Below are 22,891 nucleotides of genomic sequence, written 5' to 3'. Positions count from 1 at the left end.
CCCCTGGGCCCTCCTCCCGTCACTGATTCGGCGCCGGGGCCCCGGGTGCCCGAGCCCCCCTCCCCAGCCCTGGCCCCCGCCGCGGCCCCCGAGCTGTCAGTGCGCAGGCAGCGCTGCGGCCCCGCGCACAGCCCGCGCCGCCAACCGCCGCCACCGGCCGCCAACCGCCGCCAACCGCCGCCGCGGAGCCGCCACCGCGGGGCGGCAGCAGGTATCGTGCCGGGGGAGCCGCTGCTGGCGGGGCCGGGCTGCACCTGAAGGGGAAGGGATGGGGATTGGGATCCCTGTCCGGACAGCGGCTGTGGGAGGGGGGCCGAGGGCCGGCCTGCCCCGCGGCGGCGCCTGTGAGGAGGCCGTCGGTACGGAGCGGTGCCCGGGCGGCTGCAGAGGGGCCGTCGGGGCTCTCACGGCTCATGCGAAGGCGGGCGCTCGGGACACGCTGCGGGGTTGGAGCCCCTGGCCCTCGGGGCGGCGGGCAGGGCGCGGGCGGGCGCCTGGGCTGGCCGCCCACCTTCGCCGACCCTGCTGAGGGTCTGGACAATAGCGGGAAATGCCCGAGTTACCCCCCACACACACACGCCCTTCTATTTCCAGTATGAAATGGGTAGAGTTTATGTGGGAAAGGATATGAAATTTTGGCCGCGCTTAGCATGGAGCCGAGGTTGGAGAACCTCCCAGGGGCCGGCCATGGAAAAGGGCATCCTGGAAAATTCCCACAGGAGCAGTTTCTCAGGTGGGAAATAGCATGGACCTGTACTTTAGTTTCCTTGGGGAACTGACTCCCAAGGGATTTCCTGAGACTGGCATACACGACTGATTGTCATGTACAATTTTCTGTCAAATAATCTATCTCAATCCTTCTCTGTGTACGTGGCAATCCCATTGTCATCTCCTCAGACCACTCCCTAAAAGCTCCCAGGGAAGTGGGTCAGCATTTCCAGATGATGGTTCTATCAGGCACTCGGTGAGTTTCTGCACTGCTGGCTGACTAGAAGGCATCACTGTGACCCTTCAGCTTATGCACATACTGAATGAGCCGTGCTTCAATTATTCATTCTGATGCTATTGCAACCTTCTGCAGTTTCTCTTCTCCAGGGACATGATGTGTAACAAGACTTTGAAATACTTTGCCAATGAGGCTGCAATCCTGTCTAGGCATATGGCAGCTGTCTGCTTGTCTAGCCATTCTTAAGGGTTAATTTATGGCAGTAAAAGGTAAGTAAGTCAAGGAAGAATAAGGATTCCCAATAGGGCAGCATTACCCTCTTCAGTTCCTCTGTTCCCCTCTAGAAAGCTGAGACCAGAGTACTGAGTGGTTACTGGACTAGGCTCTACAAATGAGTTTTATATTTTCCACCTGGAAGAGAGAAAGCCTTCTAAAGTACATTTGATCTCCATAATGGAGAACCTATGGCTTTGACATGGAATTGATTTACATCTGATAATTTGTCAGTGTGGTAGATATTTGCTGTATGGTAGAGGAAGAAACAGTTGCAGAAATGAGATAAGGCAGAACCAGAGATTTGGCGGCAAAACTTGGAATCCCACTTGTTGTTGTTTTTGTTTTACTAGTGTGATCATCTGTCATTGTGCTGTGCTCTCTAGAGAATGTTCATTGATAAACTGAGAACCATTAATATTTTCCAGGTACAGAAGGCTGAGTGGACCTACAATGGCAGCAGCTGTACTTGTGGAAATATGAGATAACTATACTGTGACGTGTAGTCAAGTGGGTGTATGATAGCTTTTTAATTCTCCATTTGAATAATAGATACATTTCCAAACAGCAGCAAGGCTCCCAAGTTCTTGGAATACTCACTGTTGTATAAAATAGTAATCTAGCTGAACACAGCCACACAGAGAAATACCGTGTGTCTAAGGCATATAGACCCAAGATAGTTTGGACCTTCAGCTTGGGTGCTAGTGAGGCCCTTCAGTCTGCCATCTCAGCAGAGGTAGGGGATGGAGAGCCATGCAGTAGCAAAGACACAAGGGTTATAGATGTGTTAGAAACCACGGAAGTGCCTGAGAATGGTCACAAAGGAATTAAGGCTTCTCTCCCCAAAAAGTTCGCAGAATCAATAGCCCAGCTGAAGTGCATCTGCACCAATACACACAATGTGGGCATTAAACAGGAGGAGCCAGAAGCCATTGTGCAGCAGAAAATCTATGATGTAGTTACTGTCACAGAAACATGGTAGGATGACTCCCACAACTGGAGTGCTGCATTGGATGGCTATAAACTCTTCAGAAGGGATAGGCAAGGAAGGAGAGGAAGTGGGGTAGCCCTGTATGTTAGGGAGTGGTCTGATTCTCTAGAGCTTGATGAGGATGACAATAGGGTTGAGTGTTTATGGGTAAGAACCAAGGGGAAGGCCAACAATCCAGATATCCTGGTGGGAGTCTGTTAAAGACCACCCAACCAGGATGAATGTTGTTGATGTTGTTTGCAAACAGAAAAGGACTCATGGGTGATGTGATGGTTGGAGGTTGCCTTGGGCATAGCAATCATGAAATGATCCATTTTTCTGTTCTTGGAGAAGTAAGGAGGGCAGTCTGCAGAACTGCTGCCTTGGACTTCCAAAGGGCAGGCTTTGATCTGTTTAAGAGGCTGGTTGACAGAGTCCCTTGGGAGGCAGTCCTGAAGGGCAAAGGAGCCCAGGAAGGCTGGCCGCTCTTCAAGAAGGAAATCTTAGAGGCACAAGAGCAGGCTGTCCCCATGTGCCGAAGATGAGCCGGTAGGGAGAAGACTGGCCTGGCTGAACAGAGAGCTGCAGCTGGAACTTAGGAATAAAAGGAGAATTTATAACTTTTGGAAGAAGGGGCAGGCTACTCCAGAGGACTACAAGGATGTTGTGAAGTTACGCAGGGAGAAAATGAGAAGAGCCAAAGCCCAGCTAGAGCTGAGGCTGTCTACTGCTGTAAAAGGGAACAAAAAGTGCCTCTGTAAATACATTAACAACAAAAGGAGGGCTGAGGAGAATCTCCAGCCTCTAGTGGATGCAGGAGGAAACATAGTGACAGAGGACAAGGAAAAGGCTGATACTAAACACCTTTTTTGCCTCAGTCTTTAATAGTAAGATAAGTTGCGCTCCAGTTACACAGGCCCCTGAGCTGGAAGACAGGGATGGGAAGAAAAATGAAGCCAAAATAATCCAAGAGGAAATGGTTAGTGACCTGCTACACCACTTAGAGATGCACAAGTCTATGGGGCCAGATGGAATGTACCCAAGGGTACTGAGAGAGCTGGCAGAGGTGCTCACCAAGCCACTTTTAATTATTTATCAGCAGTCCTGGCTAACCAGGGAGGTCCCAGTTGACTGGAAGTTTGCAAATGTGATGCCCATCTACAAGAAGGGCCAGAAGGAGAGTCCAGGCAATTACAGGCATGTCAGTCTGACCTTGGTGCCAGAGAAGATCATAGAACAGATCATCCTGAGTGCCATCACGTGGCACATACAAGACAACCAAGTGATCAGACCCAGTCAACATGGGTTTATGAAAGGTGGGTCCTGCTTGACCAACCTGATCTCCTTCTATGACAAGGTGACCTGCTTAGTGGATGAGGGAAAGACTGTGGCTGTCGTGTACTTAGACTTCAGTGAAGCCTTTGACACTGTTTCCCACAGTATTCTCCTGGAGAAGCTGGCAGCTTATGGCCTGGATGACCATACTCTTCACTGCGTAAAGAACTGGCTGGATGGCTGGGCCCAAAGAGTTGTGGTGAATGGAGTTAAATGTAGTTGGTGGCTGGCCGTGAGTGGTGTTCTCAGGGCTCAATGCTGGGCCCAGGTCTCTTTAATCTCTTTATCAGTTATATGGACAATGGAATTGAGTGCACCCTCAGTAAGTTTGCAGATGACACCAAGTTGGGTGGGAGTGTTCATCTTCTGGAGGGTAGGAAGGCCATACAGAGGGATCTGGACCAGCTGGATCATTGGGCTGAGGCCAGTTGTGTGAGGTTTAACAAGGCCAAATGCCATGTCTTGGGTCACAACAACCCGAGGCAACGCTACAGGCCTGGGGAAGAGTGGCTGGAAAGCTGCCTAGAGGAAAAGGATCTGGGGGTGCTGGTTGACAACTGGCTGAACATGAGCCAGCAGTGTGCCCGGATGGCCAAGAAGGCCAATAATATCTTCGCTTGTATCAGAAATACTGTGGCCAGCAGGACTAGGGAAGTGATCGTCCCCCTGTACTCGGTGCTGATGAGGCCCCACCTCAAATACTGTGTTCAGTTTTGGGCCCCTCACTACAAGAAAGACATTGAGGTGCTGGAGAGAGTTCAGAGAAGGGCAACAAAGCTGGTGAGGAAACTGGAGAACCGGAGAACTGGAGTCCTGTGAGGAGCGGCTGAGGGAACTGGGGCTGTTTAGCCTGGAGAAAAGGAGACTGAAGGGAGACTTTATCACTCTCTACAACTACCTGAAAGGAGGTTGTAGCATGGAGGGTGTTGAGAAGAAACAGCCTCAAGTTGCACCAGGGGAGGTTTAGATGTTAGGAAAAATTTGCTCACAGAAAGGGTTGTCAAGCAGTAGAACAGGCTGCCCAGGGAAGTGGTTGAGTCGACATCCCTGGAGGTGTACAAAAAACATGCAGATGAGGTTCTTAGGGACATGTTTTAGTGCCTGAGTGGGGTTAATGGTTGGACTTGATAATCTTGAGGGTCTCTTCCAACTAAAATGATTCTATGATTCTCTGAGTCTATAAGGAAATTTGCCGATGCTCAAATGAGGTAAGACCATGATACACAACTGCTGTGCTGCTGGCTCTCTTGTCAATCCGTTGCCTTCTCAAGTGCTTTCTTGTCCCTGAAAAGCCTCTTTCTAGTCGCATACTTCCTCCAGACAGGTTAGAGAGCAAAGGAAGAATTCCTGCTGCCTCTAATCAAAGGTCTGAGGTTTCCTGCAGGGGTAACACAGCCAGAATCAGGAGATGATCACAGAGCAAGCAGTAAGTGGCTACTCCAGAGGCTAATAATTGATTACTAGAGTCCCACTGGAAAACAGTACAAATTCATAAAGTCTTATTTCTCCCTCTTCACCCTCCAGCTGGTTAATTCGTTGCATGCATGTTTTCTGCTGTGCCAGTACCTCAGCCACAGTGCCAGGAAAACAGTCTATTTTGGGCTAAGGAATCTGGGGAGACTATGGAAGTAGTTACCAGAATGAGAGCCAGAGCCAAATGAGAGAGACAAGTTGCTGTTGTCAGGAGGAATACCAAATCGTCTTTATTCGTATGTACACAAAGGCTTAGTATCTGTTAGTGCCTGGTTGTGACCATCACGGCTGGCGTATGAGCTCTGAGGAAAGGAACCTGCGGTCCTTTGGTCAAGGGCAGATGCAAAGAAAATGTTTAGTCCATTGAAATCAACTAGCTGCCTCAGTGCATCCCTTCTGGTGTGTGCTGCTGGTGTAACCACTGTGAATGTAATAAATGTTGACATGTCTAATATATCCCTAAATCTGTGAAATGAACCAGTCACGTCTTTCTCATTCATTGTTTCAGTATTCCAGCAGATTCTAACAGAATTGGCTTTTGTTCATTTTAAAATGATATTAATCATATTAATCATATTAATCATATATTTAATCATATTAAAAGATTTTTTGTGGCATTAAGAGTCAGAGATTTGAGGGGGTTTTTAAGTAAAAGTTGAGATACTTGATCATGGTTGTACATTAATTGTATATATTTGCTTCGGTGAGGCATAGGGCATACCAGGTGAAGGAGACTAAACTGGGTAAACATGATTTTCTGAACAGGAAGATCTTCTTTAAATAGTACCAGAAGATTCAGAGCTCATAATCTGTATGCTTTTAGTCTGTGCCAGTCCTTCAGAGAGGCCACAAGCTGCTTAAAACTGATATGATAGCTGTGTTGGTGTGTCCTGGATCTGCTTTTGTTCAGTGTTTTCTTAGATGATCCGGATGGTAATATAAAGAGTGAGTTTATCATATTTGCCAGAGACATAAAACTGTGAGACTTGAAAAATGCTGGAGGAAAAGAGTAGAATTAAAAATTATTCCAGCAAATTTCAAGAACTGCCAGGAAAAAAATGGATTAAATGTGGTAGGGATAAATGCAAGATACCACAATAAGGAAAGAATAATCAACTGCGTAAGCACAAGAGAAGCAAATGACTAGGTTGCAACTCTGCAGAAAAGAATCTGACTGTTATGATAGATCACAAGCTGAACATGAGTCAATGTCATGCTGTTGCAAATGAAGGCAAACATCTTGCTAGGATATATAAAAGACATATAGCCTGAAAGACATGTGAAGCAATCCTCCTGCTCTGTTCAGCATTGCTAAAACCTCAGTTTGGAGGCTGTGTGGAATTTTGATTATTACACTTTCAGACAGGTGTGATTCAATTGGGGAGAGTTCAGAGAAGGGCAGCAGGACTGTCGTGGTTTTACCCCAGCCAGCAACTGGGACCATGCAGCCACTCGCTCTGCCCCCTGCAAGTGAAATGGAGGAGAGAATTGGAAAGGTAAAAGTACCTCATGGGTTGAGATAAGTACAGTTTAATAGGACGGCAAAGGAAGAGATAATAATGATAATAATAATAGAATGTACAAAACAAGAGATGCACAACGCAATTGCTCACCACTCATGACCCAATGGCCCATTTGGTCCTGAGCAGCAGTATTTGCCCCCCAGCCAACTCCACTTTTTATACTGAGCATGACATCGTATGGTTCCTTAGGAACACCCCTTTGGCCAGTTTGGGTCAGCTGTCCTGGTTTTGCTTCCTCCCAACCTCTTGTGAACCTGGCAGAGCATGGGAAGTTGAAAAATTCTTGACTACCTGGCAACAACGAAAACACCAATGTATTATCAGCATTTTTCTCATACTAAATCCAAAACACAGCACTATACCAGCTACTAGAAAGAAAATTAACTCTATCCCGGCTGAAACTAGGACAAGGACTCATCAGAGGTCTGAAAAACGTGACCCACAAGATAATTTGAAAGAACCGAAATTATTTAGCCCAAAGACGAGGAGGCAGTCAGGGGAGTATTACAGTCTTCAGACAAAATTGACGAGGGAATGTCTTTTTTGGGGGCTCATGGTGGATGGAGCAGAATGGAAGATTTTTTTTTTTAGACTGCAAGAATAATTTTCTAGAACCTAGGATAATAAAAGCTGCTGAATATTTGGTCTGGGGAGGTTGTGAAGACTCTTATTTGAAGAATAAGATAGACAATTGTCTGTGAAGAATGAAATTAGGTTAGTCATCCTATTGTGGGAATGCACCTTGGACTATTTGACACCTTAAGTTCTCTTCTAGACCATTCTTCTATCAGTTTATGAAGGCAGCATGCTCATTTCATGTAAATGAAATAAAAGCTGTCTGCTGGCCTTGTCCTGATGTTTGTCTGTTATCCAAGGGTAAGCACAGCACCAAGAACACAGTGCAGCTCTTTCTAAAAAGACCCTGAAAGAAAAGTAGGAGCTTACTAGAAGATGGTTAAAAGAGGACTCTCTTTTTGGGGAAGACATAGCAAATGGGACATTCTGGTTTCCCTGGAACAGATGCTTGACTGAGCCTATGAATGCTGAAAACATTGATATGGAAGAAGAAAAAATGAATAAGGATTAGCAGTGAGTAAAATTATCTGAACTGAAAGTACAAACTCTTCTAGTATTTTACTGCTTGAGTGAAAGACCAATATACAAAAAACTTTTGTAGAGATAAAATGAAATAAAATAATTGAATTCAGAATAGAAATAAAATAAAGCATAGTTCTACAAGTGATGTGTTTAGGAATTTCTCCAGGGAGAGAAAATCTAGGACCTATAGTATTCATAGTTTAACATATATTGTTTAATATAAGTGGAACAGATGGTCCCCTGTGCATGGTGAAAAACTGCTGGATCTCTGTGAGGAGGCAGGTAGAAAGAATTAAGAGAGCAATGATCATCTCTTTTGGATGCTGTAGTGGTGAGCTGCATATAAGATCCTAAATAGAACACATCGAGTCCAACCAAACATTTTTTTAATCCCCCAAAGGGAGAAGGATTTTTCTTTCTCCCCAGGCTTTAGACCTCTCCACTCAGACGAAAAGAAAAGCTCTTAGATAAAGTTAAAGACATACTGGGAGGAGTGCAAGTCTTTTCTAGACCAGCCAGGCAATAGAGAATTTTTTCTAAGAAAACAGGTACTCTCTGGGACTGAAAGGCTGCAAAGCAACTGCTGGAAAGAATCTATGTTGAATGAACAAGACAAACAGAAAATGAAGAATTAGGCTGTGCTTTTTAGAAGGCTGTTTTCACGGACCTGTTGCTCAGTGAACTGGAGCATATTAGCATTATAAACTGCTGTTGTTTAAACACTCTTACACTGGAATTATCCATACATTGATGGAAATCCTCCTATTTTTATTTACTCTGGACATGTGAGAACAAACTGTGACACTATGTAAATTCTGATTGCTTTTCCCCCTGCCCACACCTTCCCTTGCTGCTTGAACACTTTTGGTAAAAATAATGATGTGCTTAGAAAGCCGGTCACTTGATGCCCCAGATATTTCAAAGCGAATTCACATTCCTTCCATCCAAGGACTGACCAGTGCTTCACATTAGCTTGTATTGCTTTGCCTGAGTTTATTTCATTTCTCCTTCTCCCATCCTTGCCTCTGCTTTCTTTACTCCTCCTATGAGTATATGAAACACAGTCTTTATTTGGGAGAGAGAAAAGGTATCCAAAAGCAGGCTTACCATGACCCAGCGCTAAAGGAGGTTCAGCTTTGGAAAAAGGTGGCTCTGGAAAGAGAAAAAGCAAAGAATAGCTAAAGTAAAAAAATCTCCTTTTTACTAGCAGGTGGAGGGGTGGCTCTCTATGAAACTTGTGAGGAAATCTGAGACAGGCTGGGCAGAAAACTATTGAGCATGCTGGAGGGGGTTCCTCAGATGGTAATCTCCTGTTGGAGGAGTTAGACAGAAGTAGCTAGAAGGAAGGTAGGGGACTGAAAGAATTTGAGAAAAGGGAGCACTGGTTTGAAATATGAACTGAGTATAAATATTTGGGTTTCGGGTGCATGGTTGAAATTTCTCAGTGTGGTTGTGAGGAAAGTGTGTAGGCTATTGCAAATGGCACTTCTGCCAGTATGAGCTGCATATTTAATGCAATGTAACAATACCCAAGCCTGCTTTAAATAAAGCATCTGCAATAACAGTGTTCAGAACAGCTATATCCTTCTTGATTTTTTTTTCTTTTATGTTATGCCTAGTTATGGACTATAAGTTACATAAAACCTGCCAGTGGGTTACTGCAGTCTTTATTTCAGTATTTTAGCAAAATGCTTTTCCTATAAGCAAAAATCAGAGGCAGCAGCTTCAAGCTGTCAAAGGCGATTTTGCCTAGGAGGAAACTGGCTGGTCACGCAGATGAGCCTGGAATCTGTGAACGCTTGACAGGCTCTGAGCACTTTCTCACTGTGAATGAGGAACTGATGAGTGAACAGCAGTGTCCAGCAGTGCTTTTTGATGGTAATGCCAAAGCCTTTTACCAGCAGCTTCCCAGTGCAGATGGTAGATTTACAGAAATAGTCACACAAAGATTTCTACTGCCATTGTGAGGATACTGGCATTTTTAAAATAATGGACACAACATAAAGCCAGAAAGGAGATATGGGAAAACTTTGTAAAACCTTATGTGTACTGAGGAGATTGTTCAACAAATGCTTCTCTCTGTCCCTCCAGCCAGGGTAGTAGAATCTGCCTTGTGGGCAGCAGCACCTCTGTGTCAGATTGTCACAGAAAAATCCAAGTTCCAAAGCACAACTGTGAAAACTTGACATGTACAGGGTTTAAGGGAGGAACTTCACTGCTCCCTGTTGAAGAAGATGACAAGCTGATTAAATCCATGGACCAAAATATACTCAGATTTTTAGAAGTGGAAGCAGAAACTGGGGTTTTCCTGAAGAGATCGGTTATGAATTCACAGCTTTGGGATGTGTCATTTGCACCAGCTATAGCCTTCTGAGAAACAGTTGTTAGTAAAATGGCTAAAAAACTGAAAAGGCCCAAGTTCCAGCTATCTATAGGCGTTCCTCAGAGAGGTGTCATTACAAGAGATTTGACAGGAAAGGTCACTGGAAATGGGGAACTGCACATTGCTGATTGTGAAGGGTCAGTATCAACCAACATGACAATGACTAATTTTGCTAACTTATTTTAGTACTTTTAACTGAGTATCTGTAGACATTAAAAAAAAGAATGCTACCAGGCCTATAATTTGATAAACCTGATTCATGAAAAGAAATCGATACTAAAGAGCACTAAAGAGTAGAATTTCATTGTTAGTCAAGAACTTCTGTACCACTCAGGACAAGTCTTGGTGACAAAAATGGGTGTAGTCACCTGCAATGATTAGTCTTTGAATGGTTGTTTCTTGATCTGTCTAGCAATTCACTGGAAATGAAAGCAACAGGATTGTCATGTCAGACAATTAGAGAACAAGACCAGAAAACAGAACTCCTTAGTGTATGTGAACTTTGACTGACACCTCCCTTTCCCCAGAGTCTGGCAGAGCAGAGTTTTCATTCTGGAATAATATTGGCCTCTGCTTTGGTGCTAAGCACGTGGTGGTTGTTTCTTTTCAGTTCTCCAGCTCCAGGTCTGTGTCCTGACCCAGCAGGAGGAGGAGCAGAAAGGAAGATGCCAGAGCAGAGATGGAAGATACACAGATCTTAATGCCTTTGATCACCTTCTTCACTAAACTGGAGCTCAGTGAATTTCCAAATTGAGATGTTGCAGCATGTTGGCAGTGAAAAGCAGCACTGCAGTACAATTCACAGTGTTCTCTGAGTACCTTCACAGTCATGAAACAGCAGGGCAAGAAAAGAAATGAAGGTGATCCTTAGCTGAGTATGATGGCAGATGTTAAAAGACAGCATGCTTTCCTGCCTTACCTGTCAAGACAAGAAAAAAACTCCTGAGGAAAGCAGCATTCCTGTAGGCAAATGACCCAGTAGAGACAGAGTTTTTTCAGATAGATTTGCAAAGCCTGCTGTCAGAAAATGCCAGTCAATAGCATGTGACATTTTCTCAAAGTATGTTATAGTGTAGCATTTGATGCATAAAAAGAGGAGAGCAATTCTGTTTCCATTGATGAAACAGTGTTACAAGTTGATATATCAAACAAAGGGAACTGGATCTCATCCATTCTGAAAGTTTTCTGTTAACTGCAGGTAATCGAGACGGGGGCCAGAGCTACCCAACTTGTGAACATCTATGGTTGCATTACTAAGTCAGCTCTTAGCAGTCAGTGAGCTCAGACATGACTAGGAAACAAAAATGCTTTTTGTTGTTGTTGCATGTAATCCCAGCTGGCACTCAGCAATCCATTCATTCCCTTAGGGTCCGATTACTGGGCTCCACAGGCTCATCCTAACTTGCAATTTGATGATCAACCAGCAAGAATCAGCATATTCCCTCTAGCTTTCGCCCAGGTGGGTGATGTGGCAGGTCTTAGAGCAATGACTGGAGGGCAGCATTCCAGTGAGTGGGGGAATGAGTTGGAAGCAACAATTGCAGGCACAGAGTTCCAGGAAAAGTTAGAATTACATGCCCTCTCAAGGGAGAGAAAGAAAGGGAAGATGTGGTTATGCAGCTAGAGGAGGAAACACACAAGAAAAATCTAAAACTTGTTCCTTTTTTTTAATTAGGACCTTACATAGCAGTTAAAACCATGTATTGGCTGATCAAAGTGCAGGAGCACAGAATCACAGAAAGGAAATTGAGAACATAAAACCATTACAGTGAGGACAATGAACACACCTTGAGAATACACCATGGGTTCTAGTATCTCTTATAAGACCTCCACAATCTTATCTACAACGGTCTTCAACAGGAAGATGTAACACAGAAGTTGTGATTCCTGTAATGTACAGACAGTCAAAATGTCTTTTCTATTTAGTTCACCTTCATGGGTGGCAGGTTCCACAGGTTCCTATTAGCTCCTGGACAAATAAACCTGCTGTTAACAGTTGTTTTCATTCTTAATGAGGGGACAAGAGGAAAACATGAAATAATCACTTCAAGATTTTTCCCAAATTATTCTATGATTCAATGATTCTATGACTTTGTCACTCACAGCTCAGTTTACCCTATTGATGATAATGTAGAGATGTTTTTTTAAAAAAGTGTCCCTGAGGATGTGAGCTACACCACCACTTCAGGAAAACTTAAGAACAAGCTTGTGTTCAGCACGGCTGTCTGAAAAGCCTTTTCATTCTTTATCAACCCTCTAAAGTCCCCATGCTTCTGTAGTTCTTGGAAGAACTGTTCATATTCTTCCTGCTCAAACTCTTACTAAAAGAAATATTAAAAGACTAGACTGTGATGCTGAACCCGTGTCTTCCTTATGTTCCCATTTTTTGTCACCAACCCAGAAATGTCTTCTGCAAACACTTCTAAACTTTCTCTCTCATTGTCTCTTCAAAGTGTTTCATGGCTTATATAGCTTTTACCTTCTTCTTTACATTCTCCTTTAGCACTGCTGTGGTACTAACTGGATCTTGCCTGTTGCTTCCAGCTGGTCAGATGATAAAATGGAACCATCCTATTTTCTGACTCTTTCATTTTAGCACCTTTAATCCTGCAAGGTTTGGTTTTAGGTTGGGGGGCTGGGGGGGAAGGGGTGGTGTTGTTTCCTCAGAGTTTATAATAGGATAGTAAAAATAAGAAATCATATGATACATTTGCTTGTTATTAGCCATGTCCCCTATCCTATGACTTCTAGACTACCAGCATCCTTTAAAAGCTCTTCTGCAGAATCCAGCAATGGGCTGTTCAGCAGGCTACCAGTTTCTTTGCAAAGTACCATAATTTATTATCTTAAGCCAGGTGAGAAGTTTAAAATAAATCTATTCCTGTAACTAAGTCTTGTTCATTTTTAAATAATAGTTTCCCATTTGCCTTTGGAATAGCCTGAAATGAGCCACTTGTGCTCAGCATTCTTCCTTGTAAAGTGTCTGTCGCTCCAGTAGGTCTGTTGCCAGGGCAGTCTGTCTGGCAGTGTCCCTGTGCTTCATATGGTTTTACCTGCTCAGCCAAAGCAAAAAAAAAGGACTCCTGTGAAGAGTCCTCTCGCTACATAACTTCCAGCCCAGCCACCTGGAGCAATGAAATTGCCCTCTACTCCATTCTCTGAGGTCTCTGGGCCTTTGTGTCACTTTAGAGGTAGCTTTTGCACTGGCCACTCTGTTTTTGGGAGCCTTCCTGTCTTTCTGTCTTAACTGAGATCTTTGTGGAATATGCTGCCAAAGTGTCAGTTACTTTATTTTATCTATTGAAATAACACCTGGTATTCCAGGCCAGACTGTCTCTGTTAATCCTTTGGGCCAGCGTGATCTGCCTTCTGGCACAGCAATTAGTTCCTCCTGGAGAGATGGGATGCTTCAAGAAAGCCTTGTTCCACAGGCTCACCATCTCTTGTGCACACCAGGAGAAAGAAATGCACAGATAAACCAGGAAAAAAAAAAAGGTTTGGGGGTGGGAAAAGAGATGGTTTTACTTTGGCATTACTGTAACTGTAACCAGATCCATGTAAAAATTCCTGCTGTTGAAATGGGATTGGTGGTTTTTGTCTAGGTGTCATAGTGTTAAATAAACACGGTATAGCAACAGACTTCTGTCTTTCTCAAGCTGTGGTTTCCAATCTTCTCCAGCCTGTGCTTTCACAGAAAACATTTATCACTGAACTCATTCCCTCAATAGCTAGTTTTTTTCACTACTTACTGCTGATATCATTTCAATGATGGCTTATCAACAATTTGTTTAACTGCACATGCAGAACAACTTTATGTTATTCAAGACATTTTATGAACTACAGTTTAAACTCAAATGTTCTAACAACGTTTTCTGTTCTTCCACTTCTGATCAGTGTTAGTGTATGTTCCTTTGCTTTACAGTTTTTATTGTTTGTTTGAGGAGTGTGCATGTGGTATAGAGTTGGATTTGTGTAATTTGTTCATTTAGAAAAGGATGTAAAAAAATAATTGTATTACACTTCAAAGCATTAGTCTGTTAGAATAACTCCTTGCTCCCACCTAGGATTTATTCAGCCATCTTCTCTACTAAAACACCACTTTACCTAAATGAATATATTTTTAGATATATATAGTAGCCAAAACAGAAGACACAGTGTGTCACTCCGGCACTTCAAATGTGTGTAACAAATTTATCTGAATGCTGTTATAGGAAGAAAAATCTTAATATCAGAACTATTTAATTTCCATTTTCATCCATGAATATCTGTCATCTTATATATCATCATTATAGCTTAAACAGAGTTGTTAGGGCTTTGGTTGAAATATAGCAGGTTTAATTAATATTGGGAAGTGCAGCGTAACATTAGAGGCTTCTGCCAAAATACAGTCCCTCCATTTCCTTTTCCTGAGTATGGCTGGAGTGAAGACACTTCAAAAGAATTTTTGTTTCTCTACAGCTTTGTGTACACAGAAGCTGGTTTATTGTGTTAAACGTCTCCCTTGACTCAAAGAGACATTTAAAATGAAGTACTTTCTATAGTAATGCCATACAGATGTGTCTTTCAAAGTGTGGCTCATAGATTCCAAAAAAACATCTTGAATGCTTCAGGCAATGTTTCACCTCTCAGGATTGTTCAGGAGTTCCAAAAACACATTCATCAAAAGCAGAGAAAGGCTAAAGCCATAAGTGAGTCCCTGATTTTGTCGTACACTACTCTTTATACAGATTTTGCTTTTGAGGATCTGCTACAATTAATTTCTCCCTGACATTGGAAGAAGTGATACGTTTGCATCATTATCTAATGCTCTCAATCTGTATCCAATGAGCGGAACAGACAGTATGTGATATCTGGGGAAAAAAATCTTGCTAACCATAGTCTAAGAAGGCTGTTCATTACACAGACTTTCAGTGATTCAGATAATTGAAACATTTGCAGCTGTCCTTAAATACGAGAGTGAGAGCTAGGAAGAACATGACTTTGCTCTTGCAGCTTACAGGATTTTGAGAACTTTTACTAACAGTTAATCCAACTGCACTACTTCACTTTTGGTTTACATCTCATTCTTCAGTGATCTTATGGGTAAAACACCCTCTGAAATTCAAGGACTCTTGCCTAAGGTACGACTAGGGAAGCTAGCTCAATATTTTAGAATAAAAATAAAAGTCCTGTGAGTTTTACAAGAATATCTGGCCTGCAAATCTAGAAATGGGGTGACCTTTCTATTATTGAAAGTCCTTTCCTAAATCCATGGATTTCAGTCAAAGAGTGAAGCTAATTGTCTTTCCACTGGTGGATTGATTCTGTTCCGGGAAAGAAAAATCACCTCCAGCAAGAACAAAGCTATAAAAATTTCCTGTGTCATGCAAATGGTGAATTCTGTCTCTTTCTTTTCAAAAAAAGATTTGCAAATCCTGTTCTGCTATGTGAGTCACTACTATTTTAGCCTCTTCTTTCAGGTCATTAATTTAATGTCAGTGCCTTGAGAACTGTTTAGCTCCATCATATTTTGTGCCTCCTATTCCAAAATTAGTTTCTCAATTTCTTCGCTGTGGGCTGATGTCCCTGTTGGTACTACCTAGTGTAAAAGCAGTAGTATACCCTGCTTATTCTTTGGGTCTGGTTAGGTTCATTGCATACTTCTGTAGTGTTACCATAAGAAGGAATGGCAGAGTAGGGGACAAAGGGCCCTGATTTATATGTAAATGTAATGAGAATAACACAGCTGCTATGTTTGACACATGCATGACCCATGCTGAAGACCCACTTTGCACCTCTGGCCTGGGTCTTTCACCTCACTCTGCAGTTTTAAAACTGATGCCATAGCATGAACTTAAGGCTGATACCACAGTGTTCATAGCCAGCCTCTTCCTTGCTGGAAGAAAGCTATCGCAGTAAAAGACAGGCACCAGATGCATTTGCTGAGGGAGCAACAGAGCATTTTGGAAGCTTTATCTTTCAGAGTTACTATGCTAATGCTCAAGTCCAAGAGTTGCTGTGAGTTGCCTCTGTTTATGGCAGCCCTGTAGCTAGCTGAGTCTTCTTAATGACTGGCAAATTATTCTTAGACTAGTTTAATGTGAGAGGCAGTTATTAGATACTTTCTAAATCATTTTAAATAGATGGAGAACGTGAATAGTCCTGAGAGTGGTGAGTGGGAGCTGTCAAGGAAACAACTTGCTAATGGAAACGCAGCATAATTAACTGCCTTATTTAAATGACATGCCAGTAAGCTATTGGGTAGAGATGATAAGGGACTGCAGCAGCAGAGAGTCTTTGCAACTGTAACTGAGTGATCCAACCTTTTTCAAAGTGACCTTATTACAGAGAAATTAGCTTGGGGACAGAAACAAGATCGTGGTCATTTGAAGGAACATAAGGTCAGATTCGCTACAGAGTTTATTAAACTGTTTCATCTTTTTGTGGTGGTGTTTGGTTTTTTTTTGTCAGCAGTGACATGCTTGCAGTATATTCCATAACTCCTGGATACACTCAGCAAGCTCTGGAGAACAGGCAGCACTGTAGAACCAGACTGGTTAGTGTAGCTAAAAATGCAAATGCCAAATCCTCTCCTATAATTTCTTCTCTCAAGAGTGTGCAGCCATATCACAGTCATCCTGGTTCTCCATGTGGCCACACCATGGTGATCATTGGGATAGCAATGGATGAGTATGAATCAGAAATATCTAATAGCCCTTATAAGTTTGCCTTCGGGGCATAGCTTTCTAAGCTGGAAGATGAAATGAGCCTGCCATGCTAGATATAGCACTCTGCACTCTGCAAAAATAATACTGCTGAACCAGAGGCTGAGCTCACAGTGGGACTGTTTGGGATTTAGTTCTTGGTGGGATGTTAGGGCTTATTAGCGTTGTTTAAATGGCAGCAATGGCCAAATGCTGTACAGACATGGGAAGAGAAGAGGCTTTGCCCTGAGGAGCTCACAAACTAAATGGCAAAGTGAGGAAAAATAAAGACAGCATGGAAGCAGATGCATGGCAATTAGCTATGGCTTAACAGTTCCATTGAACATGCTTTCTTAAATTGATTTACTGGATGAAAGACTGTCTGTCAGCCATGCCGTTAGCTGGTTAGTTCCATGTAAGTGTCATGGCTTGTGTTAGTAGCAAGTGAATTTTCAATTGTTTACTGTTGTCTCAGTAATCTCTTTATAGGTACTGGAAGGCTACTCCTAGTTCTCCCCAAAGCTTTCTCTTCTCCAGGCTAAACAAGCCCAGTTCCCTCAGCCTCTCCTCACAGGGCAAGTGCTCCAGACCCCAACCGTCTTGGCTGCCCTCTTCTGGAGTCACTGAAGTACCAACTAACAGGGAATAATCGCTACCTGTTGTTACTGGCTACATTTTGTTCATGCACTCCAGTATGCTGTTAATCTTCATTACTTGCAGGGCACAGCACTAACTCAGATATAAATTGTTGTTCTCCAGGACTCCTAGATCCTTTTCAGTAGCATTGCTTCCCAGCCAGATAGTCACCAGCCTGCACCAACACACAGGGTTTGTCCATCTCAGATACGGGAATTTGCATTCATTCTTGCTGAATTTCCTTTCTAGTCCGTTTCTGCAGCCCATCCAGGTGCCTCTGAATAGCAGCTGTGCCTCTAAGTGTATTGACAAACTGCCTGTTTTGGTGTCATCTGCAACCTTGATGTGTGGGCATTCTGTCTCCTTCTCCAGGTCATTGACAAAAAATATTAAAGAAGACATCTGAAATTAAATATTGAACACTAGCCCTTGAGCCTAACAACACAGACAGTTTTTCACCTATCCAGTAGTCCACTTGTCTAGATTGTAACATCACAACTTGGGTACAGGAATGCTCTGGGAGACTGTGACAAAAGCCTTGCTAAAAGATAGCTGACATCCACTGGTCTCTTCTCACAAGAAGGCAATCAGTTTGGTTAGACGTGATCTACCCTCAGTTGATCAACACATGCTAAACGTCATGTCCTTTTCCTAGAAATGTGTTCCAAGAAGGACACTCCATGAGTTTCCCAGGGACCAAAGTGATGGACTAATGGGTCAACTGGTCTGTAGTTCATCAGGTTGTCTCAGTTGTCCTTTCTGAAGATAGGTGCAACATATGCTTTTCTCCAGTCACCAGGGACCTCCTTTGATCTCCGTGACCTTCAAAAGATAATAGAGAGTGGCCTCAATATGACATCAGTCAGCTCTCTCAACACCCTTCAGTGCAGCCCATGGGGTCTCATGTATATATTCAGGAAAAGCAGACTGAGTCAAAAAACCATTCTGAATTCAGGGGCATGGAGGAAAATACTGAGATGTTTGTGAGAGAAGTGATCTAATGCAAAATTAGGACATGGATGGATATTTCTTTTTGTCTTTTCTAGTGTGTCACCTTCATGTAATTAAGTAAGAATCTAATTCATTCTTGGGTTCATATATATTAGAACTGCATTTCAGATTTCAGTTTTATTCTCAAGTGTGAAAGAGCATGGACTGTAGGTCAAGCTAAATTCCTGACGGTGAGTAATTCAGGTATCACATCTTGCCAAAACAGGATCCCATTGCCACTTCACGGTCTATGTGCATTCCATTTGCTTTACTTCTGGTTTTTGCTTTACTTCTATTACTAGGCCATCCCAGTTGATTCAAACATTTACCTCTTTATCCTTTTTAATTCAGGATTTGTCTTCCCCCCTCCCCCCAATGAGTAGCATGTTTTGCTCCTGTTCTGCTGGTCTATGAATTCATTGTTTGCACGCTGGCAAGACACCAGTTCTGAGGTGACAGATGGGGCAGACTGCAAACCAGGCAGTTGCCTCCCAGCCTGAATGATATTTTAATAAGCACAGAGAGGTGACAGAGAGAGAAGCTTCCCACTGGAATGACTGGCAGTTTTGTTTTCAGCCTGAAAGCCCTAATAGATGATTTTTGGCCTTAGTCCAAAAAAAAATTCATAGAAACTAGAAGCAGAAAATCCCATTAGCTCCTAACTTATCTCACTTTTTTATGAATACAAGAAGCTTTTTCTCTCTGGTGTTCTATCTAGATAAGGAGTTGTTTCGTTGTTTTTGGTACTTCGGTTCTCTCTCAGGGATTCTATACTTTGGGAGACTTGCCTTTTATTTATCTTTAGTTTTCCTTTTTTTAAAAAATTTATTTCATTTTCTCGATTGTCTTTCTTCCTTCTCTAAGCAATCCTTCTTCTTTTAGTTTCTTTACAATCTTCACAGATTGATGGTGAAATTTGTCTGAATAATGGGGTCTACTCACTCACTTGGCTTCCAGCTTCCGTATCATCCTGTGAAACAGCTAGTGCAGTGCAGGGGAATGGCATCTGCATGGCAATCTCTAGAGCATATGTCCTCTTCTCCCTGCCCTTCAGCTGTATCTCAGTTGTATAATACAGGGTCTGTGTAGGGCTTTGTTTCGTCCTTGGTCTTATGAATAAAAGCACTACAAAAGGGAGCTCTGGCAAAGCCTCAGCAAGCTCTGAAATCCTTCTGCAGTGTGAGCAGTACAATGTTTTGCAGACAAACTGTAGAACAGCCAGGCTTTCAAGGGAGAAGATCTTTTTTCTTCCTACAAGTACAGGGAAAAGAGGTCCAGTTTGTGCTAGGAAAATATCAAAATGATGCTGGCATCTGAACTGGGGTATGGTGCCTAACACTGACCAGAGAATGCACTGGAAACTCGTCAGTATTTGGGCATAGACCTTCATGTCTATTTAGCAAGATTCGGGTCTGGGTTTTAACTGGAGTATGAGCTGGAAGTTTATAGGAATCCTGCTAAAATATGCTTATTTTTCCTTTCAGATACAATGATGACACTGAAGGTTCAGATCCTGTTTGGCTTCCTTTGCTGCATGATTTTTCTGCCTACAGATGGCTTCCCAGTGGACACTAGTACTGAATTTCGCTCTGCTTTCTCTGTGGCCAGAACCAGCAGCATGGAAGGGAGCTCTGAGATGGTCATTACCTTTGATAAAGTGTACGTGAACATTGGCAATGACTTTGATCCCAAGACTGGATTGTTCCGCTGTCGAATCCCTGGAGCCTACTACTTCTCCTTCACTGTTGGGAAATATCCAAAGAAAAATTTGTCTGTCATGCTGATGAGAAACAAGAATGAGGTGCAAGTGATTGTGTATGATGAGCACCACCGCAAGGAACGGAAAGTAGCCAGCCAAAGTGCCATGCTGCAGCTTGACTATGGTGACACAGTGTGGCTGCGTTTACATGGAGACCCCAAGTACGCTCTTTACAGCAATGTGGGCCCCTACACAACTTTCAATGGCTACTTAATCTATCCAGACACTTCTGCCTTCTTCCAGAATTCTCTTAGCTCTCAAGAGCTGAGGCCACACCACAACACTATTCAGCAGCTTCCCAGAGAGCAGAATGAAGCTTCACAGCGACATGTGTTATCTGATCAACCAAAGAGGGAACAAGACCCTCGGTCTGCATTTTCTGTTGCCCGTTCACAAAGTGTCCTGGGTACAGATGACAAGCAAACTCAGCATGAACCAATCACATTTGACACAGAGTTTGTGAACATTGGAAAAGATTTCAATTCCTCCACTGGCATCTTCACATGCCGTATACCAGGTGCATACTATTTCTCCTTCACCATTGGCAAAATGCCCTTTAAGACTATGTCAGTGAAACTTATGAAGAATCACAATGAGGTGCAGGCCATGATCTATGATGACAACCACTCCAAGAGGCGGGAGATGCAGAGCCAGAGTATCATGCTGCCTCTGCAATATGGGGACACTGTCTGGCTCTACAGCCATCAGCACGATGGCTACGGTGCCTACAGCAACCATGGCAAGTACATCACCTTCACGGGCTTCCTGATCTATTCGGAGGCTCAGCCAAAGTGGCTTCCAGGTGCCAGCTCACCCTAAGGGCCAAATAATGAAATGCAATGTGAAAGGAGCACAAGAAAAGCCAAGGTGTCATGAACTTGGGTATAGCTCCTCTTTAGATATCATCCTCTACTTTGAGCATGCTATCATGTGTCCAGTGCTTTCCTTATGCTGCACGCTTGTGCCGTCTGCAGGGCCACTGCTATGTCTGCCGTTCATCCATAGAAAGGTCTCTACAGGTTGTATCTGTGTTTCCTGTGTTGGTGTTTGTTTGATTTAAGCATAAAGCATGAGGTAGTTTTGGGGCAGGGTTGGGGCAGTGTAGTGAGATGCTGAGGATCAGAGAACCACTGCAGTAATGTTACTGCAGAAGCCCAGCATCCAGAAGGCAAAGGATGTGGTGACTTTCCTTGCATATCTGGGGAGGGAGTAAACGTAATGAAAATGAGTGTAATAAAATACAAAATATGTAACAACTTCTCAGACTGGAATTTGTTGTTACTTGTGAGACTGGTGTGCTTGTCACTGCCTGAGGTACCAGTTCAGGAGAGAAAGAAGCATGGTGATCATATGAGCTGCATTATGTGTTACTGAGCCATTCTGTGTCAGTGTACACTCTTTTATCATTTGTTTGTGTGAAGTGTTGGTACCTCTTATGATTTTATTGCAAGTTTCACAAAATTTGGTGCTTTTCTTAACCTGAAGTTGCTGAAATCAAGAACCTGTGTTTTGAGAGTCTCAACTTCCATTTAATGCAAAATAATACATTTAGGAACAAACAAAAAAGTAGGCTTCTAGCTCTTGTAGTAAAGGATGAGGGCTCAAATCTATGAACAGACCATCCTCTGAAAGCTCGGAAGTAAGGTACATAAGAATAAAGAATGTATTTTAAAATCTCTTAATGTTTGGGTAAGGAACAGGTTCATAATGTATAAGTGTGAGTAGGTTCATGCCATGCAATGGCATTGTTGACTGCAGGGGCATTACATTCTCCAGAAATTAGCTCCTTGAATACAAGGTTATGGTTAACCTGACATATACTATATCAGTAATGTAGTGCGAAATGGGACAAAAGGTACCATTAAGTGATATATTAAGCATCTGTGTTCCAGTGGTTTCTTATACATTGTGTTCCACCAAGCCATAGTGCTGCTGTAGAGAGACTGGTGTGGCTGTCAAGGGCACTGGTGTGTTCCTACAGGGCAGTCATGACGGACAGCAGGATTCACCGAGGTGGGTAGTAAGAAACCAGGAGGCTAGAGGCTTCATTGTAGTGCGATTGGTGCTGTTTCAGTTGAGCTAAACTCTGGTTTGTCTTCCAAACTACATAAACTGCAAATGTGCATCATCCTTAGCATGCATAAAACTTTGTGACATCACTTGAGTCTAATTTGTAATCTGCTTAACAGATAGCAATGCTTTTAAACAAAATCCTGGATTCAAAACAGGGTATTTGCATCTGAATCACAAAGCCAACCCCCTTGACCTTTAGCCAGACATTCATATAGCTCAGACAGTATATTCTCCAGCAAGACAATAATTTCATGCACTAGTGCCATCCCAGCTCAGTCTTTTGATGAAGTCCTCTGCTCAAATTGGACTTGTTTGCAGCCACTCCCCACCTCCGTCACTCTGTACATATCCAAAACATTAAAAACTGCGGGCATACTTGGGAAAAGGATGAATAGTAGAGATTGGAGGTGTGTAAAAAAAGAGCATAAGAATAGAAAAACATTGGGTGGGACACTAGTTTACTAGAAGTTATACTTCAAATAAAATGCTAATCTTAATTCCTACATCCTTTGGAAAAAATAGAACAAAACAAAACCAAAAACAAACAAAAAACCACACACACACACCAAAAAAGAAAAACACCATCAAGCAACAAATAACCTGCTTTATGAACTGTGTAAATCTGTCTTATCCTGTCACAGCCCTAACCTGACCTCTAAAACCATTCTCTGTGGCATCTTGCCTCCAGGATTCTTATTCCTGCCTCACCATTTCTCCTTTCCATCTGTCGGGGAGCAACAGCTTGGAAA

The 22,891-nt window shown here is 42.9% G+C and overlaps 1 protein-coding gene across 2 annotated transcripts; it reads left to right on the top strand.

The window, feature by feature from the left end:
- Nucleotides 1–149: 149 nt before the first annotated feature.
- On the top strand, nt 150–21,137 carry C1QTNF4 (C1q and TNF related 4). Of its 2 annotated transcripts, none has more exons than XM_065636669.1 (2): nt 150–211; nt 19,795–21,137. In XM_065636669.1, the coding sequence occupies exon 2, from the start codon at nt 19,800–19,802 to the stop codon at nt 20,886–20,888; it is 1,089 nt and encodes a 362-aa protein (XP_065492741.1). In that variant the 5' UTR covers nt 150–211; nt 19,795–19,799; the 3' UTR covers nt 20,889–21,137. The 2 variants fall into 2 exon arrangements, with proteins under 2 accessions (XP_065492741.1, XP_065492742.1); XM_065636670.1 differs by lacking the exon at nt 150–211 and adding an exon at nt 19,574–19,633.
- The last annotated feature ends 1,754 nt before the right edge of the window (nt 21,138–22,891 follow it).

The sequence above is a fragment of the Caloenas nicobarica genome, chromosome 5 (genome assembly GCF_036013445.1).
Source record: "Caloenas nicobarica isolate bCalNic1 chromosome 5, bCalNic1.hap1, whole genome shotgun sequence".
NCBI lineage: Eukaryota > Metazoa > Chordata > Aves > Columbiformes > Columbidae > Caloenas > Caloenas nicobarica.
This window is presented reverse-complemented; position numbering and strand designations above follow the sequence as displayed.

What these genes read in the sequence shown, in the direction of transcription:
- C1QTNF4 (XM_065636669.1), top strand. Translation starts at nt 19,800, where the DNA reads ATGATGACACTGAAGGTTCAGATCCTGTTTGGCTTCCTTTGCTGCATG.